The 20,275-nt window shown below is 57.5% G+C and overlaps 1 protein-coding gene across 3 annotated transcripts in view; it reads left to right on the top strand.

The window, feature by feature from the left end:
• Positions 1 to 3,427: 3,427 nt before the first annotated feature.
• The window catches only part of Scn5a (sodium voltage-gated channel alpha subunit 5), a 57,394-nt gene continuing 40,546 nt past the window's right edge, over positions 3,428 to 20,275 (top strand). For all 3 annotated transcript variants that reach the window (XM_070042440.1, XM_070042441.1, XM_070042439.1), the window contains exons 1-9: positions 3,428 to 3,512; positions 4,513 to 4,641; positions 10,735 to 10,826; positions 13,126 to 13,356; positions 13,728 to 13,791; positions 14,256 to 14,397; positions 14,626 to 14,823; positions 16,639 to 16,821; positions 17,478 to 17,765. In XM_070042440.1, coding sequence (XP_069898541.1) covers positions 3,433 to 3,512; positions 4,513 to 4,641; positions 10,735 to 10,826; positions 13,126 to 13,356; positions 13,728 to 13,791; positions 14,256 to 14,397; positions 14,626 to 14,823; positions 16,639 to 16,821; positions 17,478 to 17,765 — 1,407 coding nt within the window. In that variant the 5' untranslated portion in view covers positions 3,428 to 3,432. The remainder of the gene's footprint in view (positions 3,513 to 4,512; positions 4,642 to 10,734; positions 10,827 to 13,125; positions 13,357 to 13,727; positions 13,792 to 14,255; positions 14,398 to 14,625; positions 14,824 to 16,638; positions 16,822 to 17,477; positions 17,766 to 20,275) is intronic.

Raw genomic sequence — 20,275 nt, 5'->3', positions numbered from 1 at the left:
GATTGGTGTAAGGCCTAGAAAGTCTGCCAACTTTGTGTGTGTGTGTGTGTGTGTGTGTGTGTTGGTACTGGGGCTTGAACTCGGGGCCCTGGGTGCTGTCCCAAAGCTGATGGGACAAAGACAAACTCAGATGGGGCCAGGCAGGCGGCCAGCCCACGGGGATGCACCAGCCAAGGTGCCATCATCCCATTTTGTTTGCTTCCTGGTTCTGAGCTCACAGTGTCTTGCCGGGAAGGGGCTGGCAAAGCAAATTTGGGCATATAAAGTTATTTTTTTGTTTTCCTCTTTTAAAGGCATTTTGGTTCTAACTCAGCACCAGGTCTTCCCTGCTAGTATGAAATAAAAGAAATCAAGTGAACCCCAAAGCTCCACCGCCATCTCAGTCAGCAAGATCTCCCCCTGTGTGCCGAGAAGAAAACGTTACCTGTGTGGGCACTGGGGATGTGTTCACCAAATCCTCCCCTGTGTTCACCAGCTTGGGGCAGGCGGTGACGTCACGGGCATGCGCAGAGGCCGAACCGGCCAGTCCCTCCTCCTTTCCCTCCCATCCACTAAGGATGAAGCCATTCAAGTGTCAGGCATTTGCCCACCATTGCTAACTGTGAGGCTGGGTGTAGGTGGTGTTTGCTTTTTGTGTTGTGCTGTTGTTTTGTTGTTGGTGGTGTTTTTTTTTGACCAGTCCTGGGGCTTGAACTCAAGGCTGGTGCTCTACCACTTGAGCCACAGCACCACTTCTGGCTTTTTCTGTGTATGTGGTGCTGAGGAATTGAACCCAAGGACTTCATGCATGCAAGGCGAGCACTCTACCACTAAGCCACCTTCCCAGCCCTTGTGTTATGTGTGTGTGTGTGTGTGTGTGTGTGTGTGTGTGTGTGCTTGTGCCAGATATGAACTCAGGGCCTGGACTCTGTCCCTGATTGTTTTTTTGCTCAAGACTAGCTCTCTACCACATGAGCCACAGCTCCACTTCTGGTGTTTGGAGAGGTGTTTATTGGAGATAAAAGAGTCTCGTGGACTTTCCTCCCTGAGCTGGCTCGGAATCGGGAACCTCCAGATCGCAGCCCCTGCCACAAATGAGTAAGAGCAGAGGGAAAAAAAAGGCAGATCAAAGACTCCCATGTGATGGCACTGTCTAGTTTCCATAAGCCTCCTCACTCTCTAAGCATTTCAGAACCTGACTTGGCCTCTCTACCTTCCAAGAGCAGACTGCTTATTCTCAGACAAGCTTTGCCCTTTTTGGTCAGCTATGGGACTTGAACTCAGGGCCTGGGCATAGTCTCTGGGTTTCTTTTGCCCAAGGCTGCCTCTACCACGTCGAGCCATTTAATGCACCACTTCCGGTTTCCTAGTGGTTTACTGGAGATCAGAGCCTCACGGACTTTCCTGCCCCAGCTGGCTTTGAACCGCGATCCTCAGATCTCAGCCTCCTGAGTAGCTGGGATGACAGGTGTGAGCCACCAGCGCACAGGGCCAGCTTTGCCCTTTGAGGGTGCTGTGGAATTGCCCCCCCCTTTCCTGGCTTGAATGGATGCTCTCTCCTCGTTCTGTTTTCCTCTTGTTCCATGGGTGGTGGGGGCCTGGTGAGGCCCAGAGGTCACGTGACTCACACAGGCCCCTGGGGCTTGATGCAGGAGACTGGAGACTGGCCTGGCCACGCCCCAGTGGGGCGGGGCAGGGAGGGGGGCAAGGAGGGTGGGGAGAGGGGGGGGGGCTGCCAGGACCCAGGGGACACTGTCATCTTTGTGTCTGCAGTACACGTGTGTGTGTGTGTGTGTGTGTGTGTGTGTGTGTGTGTGTGTGTGTGTGAGAGAGAGAGAGAGAGAGAGAGAGAGAGAGAGATTACTGGAGTTGGAACTCAGGACCCGGGCACTGTCTCTTTGCTTTTTCGTTTCCTGACTGGTGCTCTACCACTTGAGCCATAGCTCCCCCTGTTTGGCTTTTCTTTTTTGGGGGGTTCATGGGAGGTAAGAATCTCTGTCTGTCCCGGCTGGCTTTGAACCATGATCCTCCCATTGGCTCCCCAGAAGCTAGGATTAGAGGTCTGGCCAGGGAGAAGCCCATGGCTTCCTGGAGCCTGGTAAACCACGCCCGAGCAGTTTGGTGGGCCAGCCCTGCTCTGGCCCAGGGAAATGCACCACGCCTGGTCGCTCAGATGAGAGAGTTGGAGAATGAATTGCAAGCAGGAAGGGGGGGGGAGGTTGTGGGGCTCGAACTCAGGGCCTGGGTGCTGTCCCTGAGTTGTAAGGCTGGTACTCGACCACTTTGAGCCACAGAACCACTTCCAATTTTCAGGTGGTTCATTGGAGATGAGAAGTCTCACAGGCATTCCTGCTCAGGCTGGCTTTGAACCGAGATCCTCTAGATTCTCAGCCTCCTGAGCAGCTGGGATGCACCAGCGCCCCGCTGCCCCGTGTAAGACTCCTTGGGATCCACAAGCATTAGGCCGGCCAGGAGGGGGGCGGGGTCACACAGTGGCGGCTTCCCCATTTGATGGTTGGAGTTGTGCTAGGGATAAAGAGCTAGGACTAGTCCCTGGTCCCTGGAGCTTAATTAAGCAGAGCTGTGGGCCACCTGTGGGAGCTTTGTTTGGCAGCCCAGAGCCTGGGGTGTGGCGTTGTGAGCTGAGGGAGGGAGGGACAGGGAGGGATGGGGAGGTCTCTGGGGCAGGGAGGGGGCGGGGCTGCCCATTGTCCCTGCCTGCCCCCATCCCTCCACCCCCCAGCCTATGAGCTGCCCCTTGGCTTCTTTCTCCAAATCTGGCAGAGGTGAGGGAAGAAGGGGAGGAGGGGAGGAGATCCAGCAGCTTTGCCCAGCCTCAAGCGGGCAGAGTAAGCCTATCTATCACCCCTGCTCCTCAGGAGGCTGAGATCTGGAGGATCGTGGTTCAAGGCCAGCCCCCTGCAGAAACGTCCATGAGAGTCTCATCTCCAGTGAACTCCCTGAAAATTGGAAGGGGCGCTGTGGCTCAAAGTGGCAGCCTTGAGCAAGAGAGCTCAGGGGCAGTGCCCAGGCCCTGAGTTCAAACCCCACGACCTGCACAAACCAACCAACCAACCAACACCTTCTGAAAGTCTAGGCCAGTGGCTCACACCTGTCATCCTAGCTACTCAGGAGGCTGAGATCTGAGAGTTGTGGTTCAAAGCCAGCCCGGGCAGGAAAGTCTAGGAGACTCTTTATCTCCAACCAACCATCCAAAAGCTGGAAGTGGAGATGTCACTCAAGTGGTAGAGCTCCAGCCTGAAGCCAAAAACAAAGAGCTAAAGGACCACACTTAGGCCCTGAGTTCAAGTTCTAGAATTGACACACACACAGGAACCCACAACCCCCCCGACAGTGTGTCTCTTGGGAGCCACTCCCATGGGGGTGGGGGTGGGGGCTCTTGGCCTGTCCCTCCGATGGTCTTTCCTTGACGCTGCCGCCACGCTCTTCAGCATGCTCATCATGTGCACCATCCTTACCAACTGTGTGTTCATGGCCCAACACGATCCTCCTCCCTGGACCAAGTATGTCGAGTGAGTATCTTCCAGACTTCACCCTCCCTTCCTTCCCACAGGCCTCCCCAGATTAGAAAAGTGTCTTCAGCAAGTGGCGCTGTGGCTCAAGTGGTAGAGCGCCCAACTTGAGCAAAATGAATTCAGAGGCAGTGCCCAGACCATGAGTTCAAGTCCCCACAACTGACACACACACACACACACACACACACTCACACACTCACACACACAAAGGCTAGGAAAACTGTTCAAGCTGGGAGCTGGTGGCTCACGCCTGTCAGCTACTCAGGAGGCTGAGATCTGAGGATCAAGGTTCAAAACCAGCCCAAGCAGGAAAGTCCTTGAGATTCTTACTTTTTTTTGCCAGTCATGGTGCCTGAACTCTGGGCCTGGGCGCTGTCCCTCAGCTCTTCAGCTCAAGGCTAGCACTCTACCACTTGAGCCATAGCACCACTTCTGGCTTTTTCTCCTTATGTGGTGCTGGGGAATCGAACTCAGGGCCTCATGCATGCAAGGCAAGCGCTCTACCACTGAGCCACCTTCCCAGCCCCCAGTCCTTGAGATTCTTTTTTTTTTTTAATTTTATTTTATTTTATTTGTGAACATACTGTACAGAGGAGTTACAATTACATGGGCAGGATAATGCGTACATTTCTTACCAAGCATTGCAGCCTCCTCCTTTGTTTACCCTTCACATCCCTTTCCTTGAGATTCTTATGTCCAAGGAACCACCAGAAAATCAGAAGTGGCTCAAAGTGGTAGAGCGCTTGCCTTGAGCAAAAGCAGCCCAGGCCCTGATTCAAGTCCCAGGACTTAACAACAACAACAACAACAATAATAATAATAATAATGGGGTGGGAGGAAGATTCACAGGTATTTAAACAGAGCTGCAGCATTCTAGAAGAGCTTGGCGTGACCACACGCTGCTGTCCCCTCCCCAGGGTGGGCACACGTGTGGAGATGGTACTGAGTGGGGTATAGACTGGTGGAGGCCTGCAATCTCAGCCTCGCCTTCCCCCAGGTACACCTTCACCGCCATCTACACCTTCGAGTCTCTGGTGAAGATCTTGGCCCGAGGCTTCTGCCTGCACGCGTTCACCTTCCTGCGGGACCCTTGGAACTGGCTGGACTTCAGCGTCATCGTGATGGCGTAAGTACAGCCGCTCTCCACGGCCAGCTGGAGGTCTTTGCATGCCTAGGCCTCAGGTACCCGGGCCTCCTCTTCTGGGCCTCCTGCCTTTATAATACAAGTACCTCTATGCACCTGATATGGAAAATAAGCCTTCCTTGTCCCTCTGGATGGGATGAGGAAAGGGTCAGAGGCCCTTGGCCAACCCAAGTAGGGAGAAACAAGTCCAGAGATTGAAGGATGACAACGGGCAGCAAAGAGCCAGAAGTGGAGGCATGGTTCAAGTGGTAGAGCGCCAGCCTTGAGGGGGGGGAAAGCTAAGCAAAAGTATGAGGTGCTGAGTAAGGGCTCCGGTGGCTTCTGGGCTTAGCCCTCCTCCTCCCCACCCCCATCTTGCCCATGACAGCCTTGTGCCCAAGGGACATTACTGACATTCAGCTTGAGCTGTGGCTCAAGTGGTAGAGTGCCAACCATAAGCAAAAAAGTTCAGGGAAGCTGGGTGCTGGGGGCTCACGCCTGTCATCCTAGCTACTCAGGAGGAGGCTGAGATCCGGAGGATCGCAGTTCAAAGCCAGCCTGGGCAGGAAAGTCTATGAGACTCTTACCTGCAATGAATCACGGGAAAACCGGAAGTGGCACCATATACATGGCTCAAAGTGGTAGAGCGCCAGCCTTGAGCGCAAAGAGGCTCATGGACAGCACCCAGGCCCTGAGTTCAAACTCTAGTATCAACATACAGAGAGAGAGAGAGAGAGGCTGGAGGAAATGATCTGGGAGAGAGGGAGACATTGGGGGATGGGGAAGAATTTCAGAAACCAAGCCTTTAAGCTTTGCTGAGCACGGGCCCCACCATAGCCCTGACCTTCAGCTCCAGGAAAGGCAGGATTTCTCGGGTTTGGGGCTGGAGGCAGATTGATAAGGGTTGATGATAAGAGAAAGCATTTTTCTCTTCCTGATTGCTTCTATTTTCTCTGTTGAAATAAGTGGCCGAATCATCAGGCAGAAGAGAGCAGGGAGACGCGAGGGTTGGGGTTGTCGGAGGAGAGAGGTTGCACAGGGCTTGGAGATGGAATAGGATGGTGAGGTTGGATTTGGGGGGTCTGAGCGAGCCCCTCCCACACAGGGGGCGGGGCCTGGATGCAAATGAGCCGCGGGCTCTCCCCAGGGACTGGGACAAGGGAAGGCACACAGATGGACCCTTAGGCTAGAGGTTTTACAGCACGAAGGCTTGGCCCGTGTGTTTCTGGAAGATGCCTTTTGTGGAACGCCAGGCCCTCCGCCAGCCCTCTTGTTCTGTTCTCTTGGAAGAATGTTCAGTTCCGATCCACAGGGGATCCTAGAGGAAACCACCCCTGCAGATAGACAGATGATAGTTGGATGGATGGATGGATGGATGGATGGATGGATGGATGGATGGATGGATGGATGGATAGGCCTTTCTGCCAGGCTCAATCACCACCATTCCCAAGCTTCTCACAGAAATGGCAGGTCCTAGCCAGGCACACCTGTGGCTTACACCTATCATCCCAGCCAACTCAGGAGGCTGAGTTCTGAGGATCTCAGTTCGAGGCCAGCACAGGCAGGAAAATCCATGAGACTCTTTCTCAATTTCCACCAGAAAATCAGAGGTGGAACTGTGGCTCAAAGTGGGAGATGGCTAGCCTTCAGCAAAAAAAAAAGCTCAGGGATAGCATCGAGGCCCTGAGTTCAAGCCCCAGGACTGGCACAATGAAGAAAGAAATCACAGGTCTGCTTCCCTGAACACTGCCGGTAGCCAATCCCATTGGAATTTCAGCTTTGTGCCAGGGCCTGGATTGGTTTTGATTCACAATGGTTTTACTTGGTGAGAACCAACAAGCCGGGCACGGGTGGCTCACGCCTGTCAGCTTCCCAGGGGAATGAGATCTAGAGGATCATGGGGTTCAAAGCCAGCCTGGGCAGGAAAGTACGTGAGACTCTTATCTCCAATGAACCAACCCCCCCCAAAACAGTGAAGCCGTGGTTCAAGGGGTGGATTGTTAGCCTTAAGCTAAAAAGCTCAGGGACAAAATGCCCAGGACCTGAGGTCAAACCCCAGGGCCAGCAAACAAAAGAAAACCAAATGAATTCTAATTTCTGCATCTGAAATACATCCTAGGATAGAGACCATAACTCAGAGGTTACAAGGTGTGTTCACAAGGAGCTTTGGATGTGGCCAGCATGCTGGAATTCTCCATCCACTCTCCATTAGGCAGATGAGAGAAACTGAGGCACGGAGAGACCCTAACACTTGCCTGGGTGGGGGGGGGGAACAAAACAAAACAGAAAAAAAACAAACACTAAAAACACCTGATGCCAAGAACCCGCAGTAACGCTTGGATGAAAGCCAAGGGTCTGAATAACACCAGCTCACCTCTCAGAGATGGACAGGGAAGACATTCAAGATCTCCTGCTTCAAGGTCTCCTTGCACCTGGCTGACCGCCCCCTCCCCCTCCCCCCCATCTGGTTTGAGAACCGCTCACTTCCTCCACTCAGATCACTTTCCAGTGCCCACCTCACGGTGCCACCACCCCCTCCCACCTCGGCTGGGCATTACCTGATAGTTAGCACAACCTCCCACCAACTGGGGTTGCTATAGAAACCAGACCTGGAGGGGAAGGAGGGAGGACTGAGGAGGAGGTGGGGCACCGTCTTAACTAGCAGCGTGGGCTTTGCTGTCTCCAGAAAAGTAGTGGCAGGGAGAGAGAGAATAGGAAGAAAACCCATACCTGGTCAAGCCCCCTCCCCTTGCCTCCCCCTTCCCCTCTCCCTTCCCCATTATTCTGTCTGCAATGCTGGCTGTAGAACTCCCATCCAACACCCACTGCTCCTCCCCAAAGCCGGGACTATATCAGCTTACCCAGCTACCCGGCAGCAGAGAAAGCAGTTGGTGGCTTGGAGAGGTGAGAGTTTATTTTTTCTCTCCCAGCCTGAGAGGGGGCCAAACTCTGCCATTCCTCACTCTACTCAACCCACACCAATCCCCAACAAAATAAATAAAAAGCTGGTCGTGTGCCAAAAGAGCGTCTTTCCTGCCCCCGCCAGGCCCCAAGACAGATCTTGTTGGAGGCCTAAGCACCCAAACATGGGAGACAGCCATGTTCTGAGTAGGGCAAAAACACCCCTCAGGTCCCAGACCTCTTCCTGGACCACATCCCTCCCCCAAGACTTTCTCCAGCCTATCATTGCTAATCATATAAACAGAACCACTAACCTCGCCCCAGCATCTTAGCCTATCAGGAGCTTGGATGCATTTCTCCCCCACTCCCATCATTGGCCTGACTTTGTCATGGGAGGGGGGTGCTTCCTGGCTTCTCTTGGCTCAGCACCAGTCTCTGAGGAGGCCAGCCATGAATGGAGACCCAGAATGCATGAAGCAGGCCAGCTTTGTTCCCGGAGGGACTGGAGTCAACCAAGCTTGTTACCGGGTAGGGAGAGGAAGGCAAGGATGGTTCGTCCCCTCTGACCCATCCAATGGCACCCATAAGCTAGAAGACTCGGCCTCAAAACTATGTTCTGAGCAGAGGGACAGGTTGCATGTTTCAAGTCCTACATACACCCCTCCCCAAGAGACCAGCAGGAGAAAGCTGGGGTGCAGAGCCCCAGGGAGAGGGCGAGGAGGAAGCCGGAGGCACTGGGCTTCCATGGGGACCATCATTTCAACAACATCCCAGGCCCAGCCTCAGTTCAGAGGGAGGCTGTCTAGCGGGCCTGAGAATCTCAGCCAATGAGAAGGGGCTCGCTATCGAAAACCGAGAAGGTGGGCAGGTGCTAGTGGCTCACACCCTTCATCCCAGCTACTCAGGAGGCTAAGATCGGGAGGATCGCAGGGTTCGAAGCCAGCCTAGGGCAGGAGAGTCCACGAGACTCTTATCTCCAGTGAACCACTCACAAACCAGAAGTGGAGCTGTGGTTTAGCCCACATGAGTCTGAGAATGATCTGGAACCTGCGCCCACCAACCACCACAAGAGGCTGGCTGTATCTACTGAATTTCTTTCTCTCCTCTCTCCCCCCCCCATCCCTCCTTCCCTCCCCCTCCTCCTGTAGGGCTTTGTGAGTAAGGAGAGGATGGTCCCATGTAAATGGACAGATGACAGATGTGTCAAAAAATCTCAGCCAGACCAGGCTGGTGGTGTGGGTAGGAGGGGACTACATGATGTCCCTCGAGAGATGGCTGGGTCCTTCCTTAGGGTCACTCAGGTCCCCAAGACTTGCTCAGAAATCCTGAGCAGCATGGAGGGGACCGGGGAAGTCTAAGATGGCAAGACTGGAGTGGGTTTGGCTGCCAGTCCTGTGCTGTCCCGGACCTGAAGCCCCTCCGCCCCCTGAGCCCTGAGATTCCTCTACCCCACATCCTGGGCTAACACAACAGGAGCTCTGGTTAAATGTCAGCCACCTTGGGTGCCTGAGACCTTTGGTTAAACATCACAGGTGACATTTGCCACTCTGTCCCCGGCGGCCTTGGCCACATGCCATCCCGCTGTCTGTCTGCCTAGAGTTCCCGCTCTGCCTGGGCGGGCCTTGGGCCTCCAAAATCAGGCCTCCCAGGCCACTGGGGAGGCTCTGTCCTGTGACGGGGGAGAGCCCCCTAAAACACTCGGCCTGACGTCGGATCTGCATCAGTGTCAGATCTGCATCATCGCTCAAGGTCACCTCTCAAACCATCTCTGGAGGAGGCTAAGGTCTCAGGATGAGCCACTGTGTGGGCACATGATGGCTGGCCATCACCCCGGGGAATTTTCATCCTGTTGCTTCTTCTTCTCCTCTGCCTCTTCCTCCTCCTCCTTCTCCTTTTTTTCTTCCTGTTCCTATCTTCCTCTTTCTCCACCAACTCTTCTTTCCTTCCTTCCGTCCTTCTTTCTTTCTTTCCTTTTCTTTCTTTCTCTTTCTTTCTTTCCTCCTCCTCCTCCTCCTCTTCCTCCTCCTCCTCTTCGTCCTCCTCCTCCTCCTCCTCCTCCTCGTCCTCCTCCTCGTCCTCCTCCTCCACCTCCTCCTCCTCCTCCTCCTCCTCCTCCTCCTCCTCCTCTTCCTCCTCCTCCTCCTCTTCCTCCTTCTCCTCCTCCTCCTCGTCCTCGTCCTCCTCCTCGTCCTTGTCCTCCTCCTCCTCCTCTTCCTCCTGCCCCTCTTTCTCTTCCTCCTCCTGGGCTGGCCCATTGCTCCTGAATAGATAAAGATGGACACTCAGGATGCTCCCACCTGAGGCTCTGTTTTATGTTTTCTGCTGAGTTCCTGTACTGTCTTTGGAGCTTCAGTGTCCACTCCTCTCCCAGAGGGATCTGGTGTTGGAAGGCCCACATGGGCAGCCCTTAGACCCCCAGCCATGCCTCTGTGGTGGTCTCTGCTAGTAGGGCCTCGGGATTCCTTGGGCTGAGCAGCCAAACACAAGCTAGTGACAGAGAAGCAGAAGAGCCCAGGGTAAAACTAGAACCCCAGCCGGGCACTGTGGCTCATGTCTGTAATCTCACTGACTCAGGAGGCTGAGATCTGAGGAATCTCATTTCTAAGCCAGCCCAGATGGGAAAACACCATGAGGCTCTTATCTCCAAGAAGTGGGGGTGCAGTTCAAGCAGTACAGTGCCAGCCTTGAGCAAAGAAGGAAGGAAGCAAGCAAGCAAGCTAGCTCAGGGATAGCACCCAGGCGCTGAGTTCAAGTCCCAGGACTGGCACCCTCAAAAGAAGGGCCCGGGTGCCCCCCAATATAGGACCCCCATGTAGGACGAGGATACAGAGGGGGAGGGCTGGAGGGGAGGGAAAGGTGAGCTTCTGCTTTGTAATCCCCGGTAATTGTGATTTGATTCTGCAGGTATGTATCAGAAAATATAAAGCTAGGCAATTTGTCGGCTCTTCGCACTTTCAGAGTCTTGAGGGCTCTAAAAACTATTTCGGTTATTCCAGGTAAGCTACTCAGGTTTGCCTGCTAGATCTCAGCTACAAAAATGATTATGATTTTTTTTTCTCTGTCTTCCCCGCCATGCCCCCTTCCTCCTCCTCCTCTTCCTCCTCCTTCTCCTCTTCTGATCGTGTCTTCCTCCCGTGACTGGCGTGCTGCCCTGTCTCGTGTGTGAATTTTGTGTCTCCCCCTCCCCTGTTACAGATACACAACTGAATTTGTGGACCTGGGTAATGTGTCAGCCTTACGCACCTTCCGAGTTCTCCGGGCCCTGAAAACTATATCAGTCATTTCAGGTGAAAAAATAAAAATCTGAAAGAAAAACAAAACAAAACACAACAAAAAGATCAAAATGCCAAGGCTGAAAGCATAATGTCTGGGGGGTTTTCTCCCGCCCCCTCCACGCACCCACCCCCCAGACATCTAGAAACCAAGGGAAAAAGACCCTCAACAAGGTCTCTTTGAATGTGCCTGTCCCCAGAATACCTTTTTTGTTTTTTTTTTCAAATTTGGGGTGTCCCCCACCCCTGCTTGGAGCCTCAAAATAAACCTAGCCAAGATCAGTTTATAGATGCCCTTGTGGGGGGGTCTATAAATTTTTCCAAAATGCTGATTATTTTCCCTCCCCAAATGGAGTTCTCCATTAGACACCTGGCTAAAATTGGGGAACTTAACCGTTGCTTCAACAGGAAGAACTTCCCCCCCACACACACCCCTCAATCAGAGGAACCAAAATAAGCCTAAGGGGAACCTTCTAGAACAGAAAAGAAAGATGAAAACTGAGCTGGGTGCTGGTAAGCTCACACCTGTCATCCTAGCTATTCAGGAGGCTGAAACAGGAGGATCGTGGGTCCAAGCCAGGAAAATTCCATGAGACTCTTAACGCCAGTGAATCCATTAAAAAGAAAAAGCCAAAGTGGGGCTGTGGCTCAAGCAGTAGAGCGCCAAGTAAGGCAAGAGCACCATGCCCTGAGTTCAAATCCCAGTATATGTACCAGCAGAACAGGAGCAAACTCTGTGACAGTCTTCCCTGAACCCGGTGGCGGTGCTGAGCCCCATATGGCCCTTCTGGGGCTCACGCGGGCCCCGCCAGCGCCTCGGCCCTCCTTCGATGACCCCCTAAACCGTATACTGTGGACAGGCACCATCCGGTCTTGGCAGGCTGCCGGCCTTCACTGCATGGAGTGGTAGAGGGCTAGCACACCGCGCTTGGTAGACATCTGCAGGGAAGGAATCCTCTCTGGCACATGTGGGCAGCTGTCCCTGGCACTCCCTCCCCTCTACCACCCGGGGCAGACGATTTCAGCCCCGGCGCCTCCGGCTTCTAGAAGCTTCTAGAAGCTTCCTCTCCAGGTACCAGCACATTCACCAACTGCACGGTGGTGGCTCAACAATCTGGCGTCCTCAGCTACTCGAGGACTGCTTGCTGATCCCCGAGACTCTTCTCTCTGGCAAACGACCAAAGAGCTGCAGCTGTGGCTCAAGTGGGGAGAGCACCCAGCCTTGAGCATAAAGGCTAGGGACGGCGCCCAGGCCCTGAGTTCAAGTGTTAGTACTCTTGAGTTCCTGTGAGAAACTCAGGTTCAGAGGAGGGCCTGGCCTCCCTCCTCCCTCCAGCTATCTGTGTTCAAAGTCAGCCTCACTGGGTGCTGGCTGGGACCCCCCCAGTCCCCCAACCACACACGCACGCATGCACACACACACACACACCGCCCAGGCAGCTGCCAACATCTGTCAGGAAGATTGGCCTACAGAGAGCCTAGCACCCGCACACACCCCCCCACTCCCCCCGGCAGACATGGCGGTGGTGGCAATGTGTTGGGAGACCCAGCTTTTGAGGTGTCCCTCACGCCTGCCCCCACCTCTGCCCCCCTCCTCCTCCCCGGCCTTGGGTGTGGGCTCTGGGAGACCCTGCGCACACTCACTGTCTGTCACTCACCTGTCTGCTGCTGCTGGCTTCCTGCAGGGGGCTGAGGGTGGGCTGTGTGTGTGTGTGAGGGGGGCGTGGCTGCCACTAACCAATCACAGCCTCCGCTGTGGGTGAGAGGGCAGGGCGGGGCGGGGCCTGGTGGGATGGGGCGGGGCTCCGTGGGTACCCAGTGGTTAGTTGTTGATGCAAAGGCATCGGGTACCGAGTTCAAGTCCCCAGTCTCGGACCAAGAGGGAAAGGGGAGAAAAAAGGAAAATCAATGTCAAACTCTTTCCCTGACTCTGAACCTCTCTTCTAAGGGGCTTGAGCCAAAGCAGATCCTTAGACCACCCATCAGCCCCCAAGCCTGGCACACACACACACACACACACACACACACACACACACACACACACAGAGCTATGAGCAGAAACGGCTGTGTCCCTCATCTCAACAAGCCAGGCGGAAGGGAAGCGTGGCTCACGTGGGAGAGGGCCAGCCTTGAGCAAATCCAAAAGAAGAAGAAAAAGCTAAGAAACAGAGCCAGGCAAAGACAGACAGACAGACAAAGAAAACAAGCAGGGAGGGAGGGAGGGAGGGAGGAAGGAGGAAAGCATGGGGGCAGGTGGGGTTTGGGGTGAGCCCAGGTTTGGGGGTGACCCCGGGCCCGGCCCCGCCCCGCACAGGCCTGAAGACCATCGTGGGGGCGCTGATCCAGTCGGTGAAGAAGCTGGCGGACGTGATGGTGCTCACGGTGTTCTGCCTGAGCGTGTTCGCGCTCATCGGCCTGCAGCTCTTCATGGGGAACCTGAGGCACAAGTGTGTGCGCAACTTCACGCTGCTCAGCGACACCAACGGCTCCGTGGAGGCCCAGGGCCTGGTGTGGGAGTCGCTGGACCTCTACCTCAATGACCCAGGTGTGTGTGGTGTGTGTGTGTGTGTGTGTGTGTGTGTGTGTGTGCACATGGGCTTTCCAACCAAGGGGGGGGGAGAGAGTGCCAGGACTCCATCAAGGCCTGGGCCTCACCTCTCCAGGCCTCCCCAGTGAGCCTCCAGCCCTCTATCTCTAGCCACAGACCTGCAGAGGCAAGCTGGCTGCACTCAGCTCAGGCCTACTCCGGAGGCTGAGATCTAGAGGATCGAGGTTGGAGGCCAGCCCCAGCCAGAAAAGTCCATGAGACTCTTCTCTTCAATGAACCACCAGAAACCACCCCGCCCCCAATAAAAGTAGTGAACTTCCAAAGGAGCTGGGCCCCACAGGTCCCTCACCGTCCTGTTTCTTTTGCAGACAACTACCTGCTCAAGAATGGCACCTCTGATGTGTTGTTGTGTGGGAACAGCTCCGATGCTGGGTAACGCAGGCGACGCCCCTCAGCTGCACCCCCCCCCCAACCTTACAAGACAATGAGTAAAGAAACATGGGGAGGGGAGGGAGAGAGAAAGAGAGATCTTCAGGGGAAACCTATACAGCCCTGAAGATGGTTGAGCTCTTTACCTAGAATGCTTTGGAGGGCCCCCCTACCCCCATACCCCCAACCTTGCTACTGAGGAGGCTGAGGTCTGAGGATCGTAATTCGAGGACAGCCCAGGGCAGGAAACTCTGTGAGACCCTTATCTCCAATGAACCACCAGAAAACCGGAAGTGGCGCTGTGGTTCAAGCGGTAGAGTGCTCGCCTTGAGCTGAAGAGCTCAGGGACAGCGCCCAAGCCCAGAGTTCAAGCCCCACAACTGGCATGCGCGCGCACACACAGACACACACAGAGGACTCCTTATGAAATGTATCAGCAGGGTGTCCATCTGTCTGTCTGTCCACAGGACATGTCCCGAGGGCTACCGGTGCCTGAAGGCGGGCCAGAACCCCGATCACGGCTACACCAGCTTCGACTCCTTCGCCTGGGCCTTCCTGGCCTTATTCCGCCTCATGACGCAGGACTGCTGGGAGCGGCTGTACCAGCAGGTGCAGGAGAGGGGGGGAGAGGGGCAGGTGGGACGGGAGGGGGGGAGGCGGGACCCACGCAGGGCCCCGACACCAGTGGCCGTAACAGGTGCCCACCACTGCACCAGCCTTGGGACAGCGCCCAGGCCCCGAGTTCAAGCCCCGGGACAGACAGAACAGTAAGATCAAGTCCACGCTAGTGCTCAGGCGGTGAGTGAGGCCCGCCCCGCCCCCCACCCCCTCCTGCAGACGCTGCGGTCGGCTGGCAAGATCTACATGATCTTCTTCATGCTGGTCATCTTCCTGGGCTCCTTCTACCTGGTCAACCTCATCCTGGCCGTGGTCGCCATGGCCTACGAAGAGCAGAACCAGGCCACCATCGCCGAGACGGAGGAGAAGGAGAAGCGCTTCCAGGAGGCCATGGAGCTGCTGCGCAAGGAGCAGGAGGTGGGGCAGGCGGGCAGCAGGCGGTGGACAGAGGGGACGGGGTGTGTGCGGTGGACAGGAGACGGGGTGTGGTGGACAGAGGGGACCGGGCGAGGTGGAGGATAGAGGGACAGTGTGTGCAGTGGACAAAGGAATCCGTGTGTGCAGTGGACAGAGGGACAGTGTGCAGTGGACAGAGGGACAGTGTGTGCAGTGGACAGGGGACGGGTGCAGTGGACAAGGGATGTGTATGCAGTGGAAGGCATGGCGTATGGTGGACAGAGGGGACAGGGCGCGGTGGACAGGTGCACAGCGTGCAGTGGACAGAAGGGACGGTGTGTGTGGTGGACAGGTGACGGCATGCAGTGGACAGAGGGGACGGTGTAGTGGACAAAGGACATGCATGCAGCAGACAGAGGCACAGTGTGTGGTGGACAGAGGGGATGGTGTGCAGTGGACAGAGGGGACAGTGTGTGTGGACAGAGGGGACGGGCGGGGTGCAGTGGACAAGAGACATGCATGCAGTGGGCAGAGGGGAGGTGTGTGTGGTGGATAGAGGGGAGGTGTGCGCGGTGGGCGGAGGGGAGGTGTGTGTGTGGACGGAGGGGAGGTGTGTGTGTGGACGGAGGGGAGGTGTGTGTGGTGGATGGAGGGGAGGTGTGTGTGGTGGACGGAGGGGAGGTGTGCGGTTGACAGAGGGGAGGTGTGTGTGGACAGAGGGGAGGTGTGTGCGGTGGGCAGAGGGGAGGTGTGCGGTTGACAGAGGGGAGGTGTGTGTGGACAGAGGGGAGGTGTGTGTGGTGGACAGAGGGGAGGTGTGTGCGGTGGGTAGAGGGGAGGTGTGCGGTTGACAGAGGGGAGGTGTGTGTGGACAGAGGGGAGGTGTGTGCGGTGGGCAGAGGGGAGGTGTGTGCGGTGGGCAGAGGGGAGGTGTGTGGTGGGCAGAGGGGAGGTGTGTGGTGGGCAGAGGGGAGGTGTGTGCGGTGGGCAGAGGGGAGGTGTGTGGTGGACAGAGGGGAGGTGTGTGTGGTGGACAGAGGGGAGGTGTGTGGTGGACGGAGGGGAGGTGTGTGTGTGGACGGAGGGGAGGTGTGTGTGGTGGACGGAGGGGAGGTATGTGTGTGGACGGAGGGGAGGTGTGTGCGGTGGGCAGAGGGGAGGTGTGTGTGTGGACGGAGGGGAGGTGTGTGGTGGACGGAGGGGAGGTGTGTGTGTGGACGGAGGGGAGGTGTGTGTGTGGACGGAGGGGAGGTGTGTGTGTGGACAGAGGGGAGGTGTGTGGTGGACAGAGGGGAGGTGTGTGTGTGGACAGAGGGGAGGTGTGTGTGGTGGACAGAGGGGAGGTGTGTGCGGTGGACAGAGGGGAGGTGTGTGTGTGGACGGAGGGGAGGTGTGTGTGTGGACAGAGGGGAGGTGTGTGGTGGACAGAGGGGAGGTGTGTGTGTGGACAGAGGGGAGGTGTGTGTGTGGACGGAGGGGAGGTGTGTGCGGTGGACAGAGGGGAGGTGTGTGTGTGGACGGAGGGGAGGTGTGTGTGTGGACGGAGGGGAGGTGTGTGTGGTGGACAGAGGGGAGGTGTGTGTGTGGACGGAGGGGAGGTGTGTGTGGTGGACGGAGGGGAGGTGTGTGTGTGGACAGAGGGGAGGTGTGTGTGGTGGGCAGAGGGGAGGTGTGTGTGGTGGGCAGAGGGGAGGTGTGTGTGGTGGACGGAGGGGAGGTGTGTGCGGTGAACGGAGGGGAGGTGTGTGCGGTGAACGGAGGGGAGGTGTGTGTGTGGACAGGGAACGTGGTGTGTGGTGGACCCCGGGCCCACGCTCGCCGGCCTTGCGTCCACAGGCCCTCACGGCGCGGGGCGCGGACTCGGCGTCCCGCAGCTCGGTGGACGCGTCGGGCTCAGCGGCTGGGGCCCAGCGCGAGCGGCGGGGCCGGCGGCGGGCGCGGCTGTCATCGGGGACGGAGGAGGACGGCGGCCGGCTGCCCCGATCCGAGTCGGAGGACGGCGGAGGCCCGCGGGCGGCGGTGAGGCTGGGGGAGGCCAGGGAGGCTGGGGGAGGCCTGGGGAGGCCTGCAGGAGGCGGGGAGGCCTGCAGGAGGCAGGGAGGCCTGCAGGAGGCAGGGAGGCCTGCAGGAGGCGGGGAGGCCAGGGGAGGCCTGCAGGAGGCGGGGAGGCCGGGGGAGGCCTGGGGAGGCCTGTAGGAGGCGGGGAGGCCGGGGGAGGCCTGCAGGAGGGGGGAGGCCTGCAGGAGGCGGGGAGGCCTGGGGAGGCCTGCAGGAGGCGGGGAGGCCAGCAGGAAGCCGGGGGAGGCCAGCAGGAGGCCGGGGGAGGCCAGCAGGAGGCCTGCAGGCGGGGAGGCCTGCAGGAGGTGGGGAGGCCTGGGGAGGCCTGCAGGAGGCGGGGAGGCCTGCAGGAGGCGGGGAGGCCTGGGGAGGCCTGCAGGAGGCGGGGAGGCCGGGGGAGGCCTGCAGGAGGCGGGGAGGCCTGCAGGAGGCGGGGAGGCCGGGGGAGGCGAGGCCGGGGGAGGCCTGCAGGAGGCGGGGAGGCCTGCAGGAGGCGGGGAGGCCTGCAGGAGGCGGGGAGGCCGGGGGAGGCGAGGCCGGGGTAGGCCCGCGGGCGGCGCGGCCTGGGCCCATCCTCCCCGCCCGTGCTCACCGCCGCGCCCCCGCCGGCCCCGCAGCTGCCCCCGGGCCCCGGCCGCGGCCCCGCCCGGCCCCGCTCCAGCCGGGGCAGCATCTTCACCTTCCGGCGTCGGGATCCGGGCTCCGAGACGGACTTCGCGGACGACGAGCACAGCACGGCCGGGGACAGCGACAGCCACCGCGCCTGGCCGCCGCCCGGGGCCCCGCGCCGGCCGCCCGGCGCCAAGCGCCTCAGCGCGGTGGACTGCAACGGCGTGGTGTCCCTGCTGGGGCCCGGCGAGGCCGCCCCGGCCGGCGCCCGCCTCCCCCCGCGCCCCCCGGACACGGTAAGCCCGGAGGGAGACGCAGGACGGGCGCGCACGGCGGCCCGGAGGCCGGGCGCGGGGCCCCGGCGGGCAGGGGCCTATATAGGGGAGGGCAGGGGCGGGGCCACAGGGGACTTCCGGACCCAGACACTGACTGGCAGGTTTGCTAACCTCTCAGCCAAGTCCCTGCCCCTTCCTCTAGGCACTTAGACACGCCCATCACCTGGGGGGTGGGACTTCCCTGCCTCTAGGAACTCAGCCACACCCATCACCTGGGGGCGGGACTTCCCCTCCTCCGGGGATTCAGCCACACCCATCACCTAGGGGCGGGACTTCCCTTCCTCTAGGAACTCAGGCACACCCATCACCTGGGGGTGGGACTTCCCCTCCTCCAGGGATTCAGCCACGCCCATCACCTGGGGGTGGGACTTCCCCTCCTCCAGGGATTCAGCCACGCCCATCACCTGGGGGTGGGACTTCCCCTCCTCCAGGGACTCAGCCACGCCCATCACCTGGGGGTGGGACTTCCCCTCCTCCAGGGACTCAGCCACGCCCATCACCTGGGGGTGGGACTTCCCCTCCTCCAGGGACTCAGCCACGCCCATCACCTGGGGGTGGGACTTCCCCTCCTCCAGGGATTTAGCCACGCCCATCACCTGGGGGTGGGACTTCCCCTCCTCCAGGGATTCAGCCACGCCCATCACCTGGGGGTGGGACTTCCCCTCCTCCAGGGACTCAGCCACGCCCATCACCTGGGGGTGGGACTTCCCCTCCTCCAGGGATTCAGCCACGCCCATCACCTGGGAGGTGGGACTTGTCCATCCCCTACCCTGAAGACAAGATGCCAGACTCTTCCAGCCATCAGGTGACCAAGATGGCGCCGGGCAGAGCCGATGGCCGGATTCCATAACCACTCCAACCACAGCTTCCCTTCCAGCCTCTGTTTTTTTTTTCTGGCATTGGTTGGTAGTTCATCAGAAATAGCAGTCTGTGGACTTTGCTGCTCCCGCAGGGGCTGGCTTGGAAGCACAGGCCTCAGATGGCAGCCTCCTGGGCCGCTGGGGCCTGGATAATGGGTGGTGGTGGTGGTGGTTACAGTGGATCAAGCAAAAGCGCCATGATGGCAGCATGGTAGTGTCGTGGGCCGGGGCAGTGAGGCCACCCAGTGAAGATGTAAAGGACTTCATTGAGTGAACAGTGCTGACGCTGGCGTTGGGGTCCCAGGAAGGGGCGAGGGCCGGCCCACCCTGGCTTGTAAGCATTTGGGGCCATGGCCGGGAAAGGGGGTGCCCGGGTGTTGGTTTTAGCCAATGATTGTTACAAGAAATGCGCACCTTAAGTTTAAATTTCCCGCCACGGTTTTGCTGGCAGGAGGCAGGGGAATGGAACAAAGGGTGGTGGTGATGTCTCATCTGGGTTAGGGCTCCCATTGCTCAGAAAACAGCAGAAGCAGAGCTAGGGTTACAGGGTTACAGAGTTCCAGTGACAGTTACTAGCTAAAATAGCTAGTTACCAGGGAAGTCTTATCCGCAGTGCACTTACATTTATATCTTAAAATCATCATCCGTCTTACACAATCCCGTCAAATATCATTTTCCATCTTTACATCCTCCACCATATCAATAGGACAAAACCAGTACCCAAGCCCTACCCTCTGGGGCCCGGCAGAAGCCACCTAGATTGCCAGGCCGTGAGCAAGAAGGGCTGGGGGTCCGCACCCCATGGCTTAGGCCTCTGTTAATCACCAGGCTTGATGACTGGTAACCAGAGAACAACCCAGTATTAAGCACCCCGGGGAAAGGGCTGAGGGAAGAAGAGGAGACCACTGTTAGCATTATGCCCACCTTTGGTCCTCACCTCCAACCATACCTGAGTTCCTCCCTTGCCTTCCTTCCAACCACTGACTAGGCCATACTTAGACAAAGTCTCTTTCTGTTCTTGTTGGTAGTGGTGGTGGTTTGGTTTGGTTTTGGTTTTGTGCCAATCCTGGGCCTTGAACTCAGAGCCTGGGCACTGTCCCTGAACTTTTTTTTTTTTTCCCCTCAAGGTTAGCACTTTACCACTTTTAAGAAAAAAAAAATTGACTGGGTTTTTAGAGACAAGAGTCTCACAGACTTTACTGCCCAGGCTGGTTTCAAACCCAGATCCTTGGATCCCAGCCTTCTGAGTCACTAGGATGAACCCACTAGGCACCTGCTCAAAGCCTCTTTCTGAAACTGGGAGAAATGGGACAATAATGGAGGTGATCTTACTCAGCACCCAAAGCTCATCATTTTACTAGCTGGATGGCTGTGGGCAAGTTACTTTAATTCTCTGTACCTTGGGTCTCTCATCTGAGAAAAGATAAGAATATCCATCCATCTCAGGATTGTTACAAGACTGCGGGGGGGAAAAAAAAGCACTGAAGACTGACTACATTGATGTTCTTAGAACTGTGTAGTTAATGCCCTACCAGTCCCATTTTTCTGCTGAAGGCTGTAACTGGACGGCAAGCGCAAAGGCCCTGGGGCATAAACAATGCCTAGAGTCTA

The sequence above is a fragment of the Dipodomys merriami genome, unplaced genomic scaffold (genome assembly GCF_024711535.1).
Source record: "Dipodomys merriami isolate MVZ:Mamm:240054 unplaced genomic scaffold, mDipMer1.0.p SCAF_325, whole genome shotgun sequence".
NCBI lineage: Eukaryota > Metazoa > Chordata > Mammalia > Rodentia > Heteromyidae > Dipodomys > Dipodomys merriami.
Note: the sequence above shows the minus strand (reverse complement) of the source record. Positions and strands in the feature narration are given on the sequence as shown.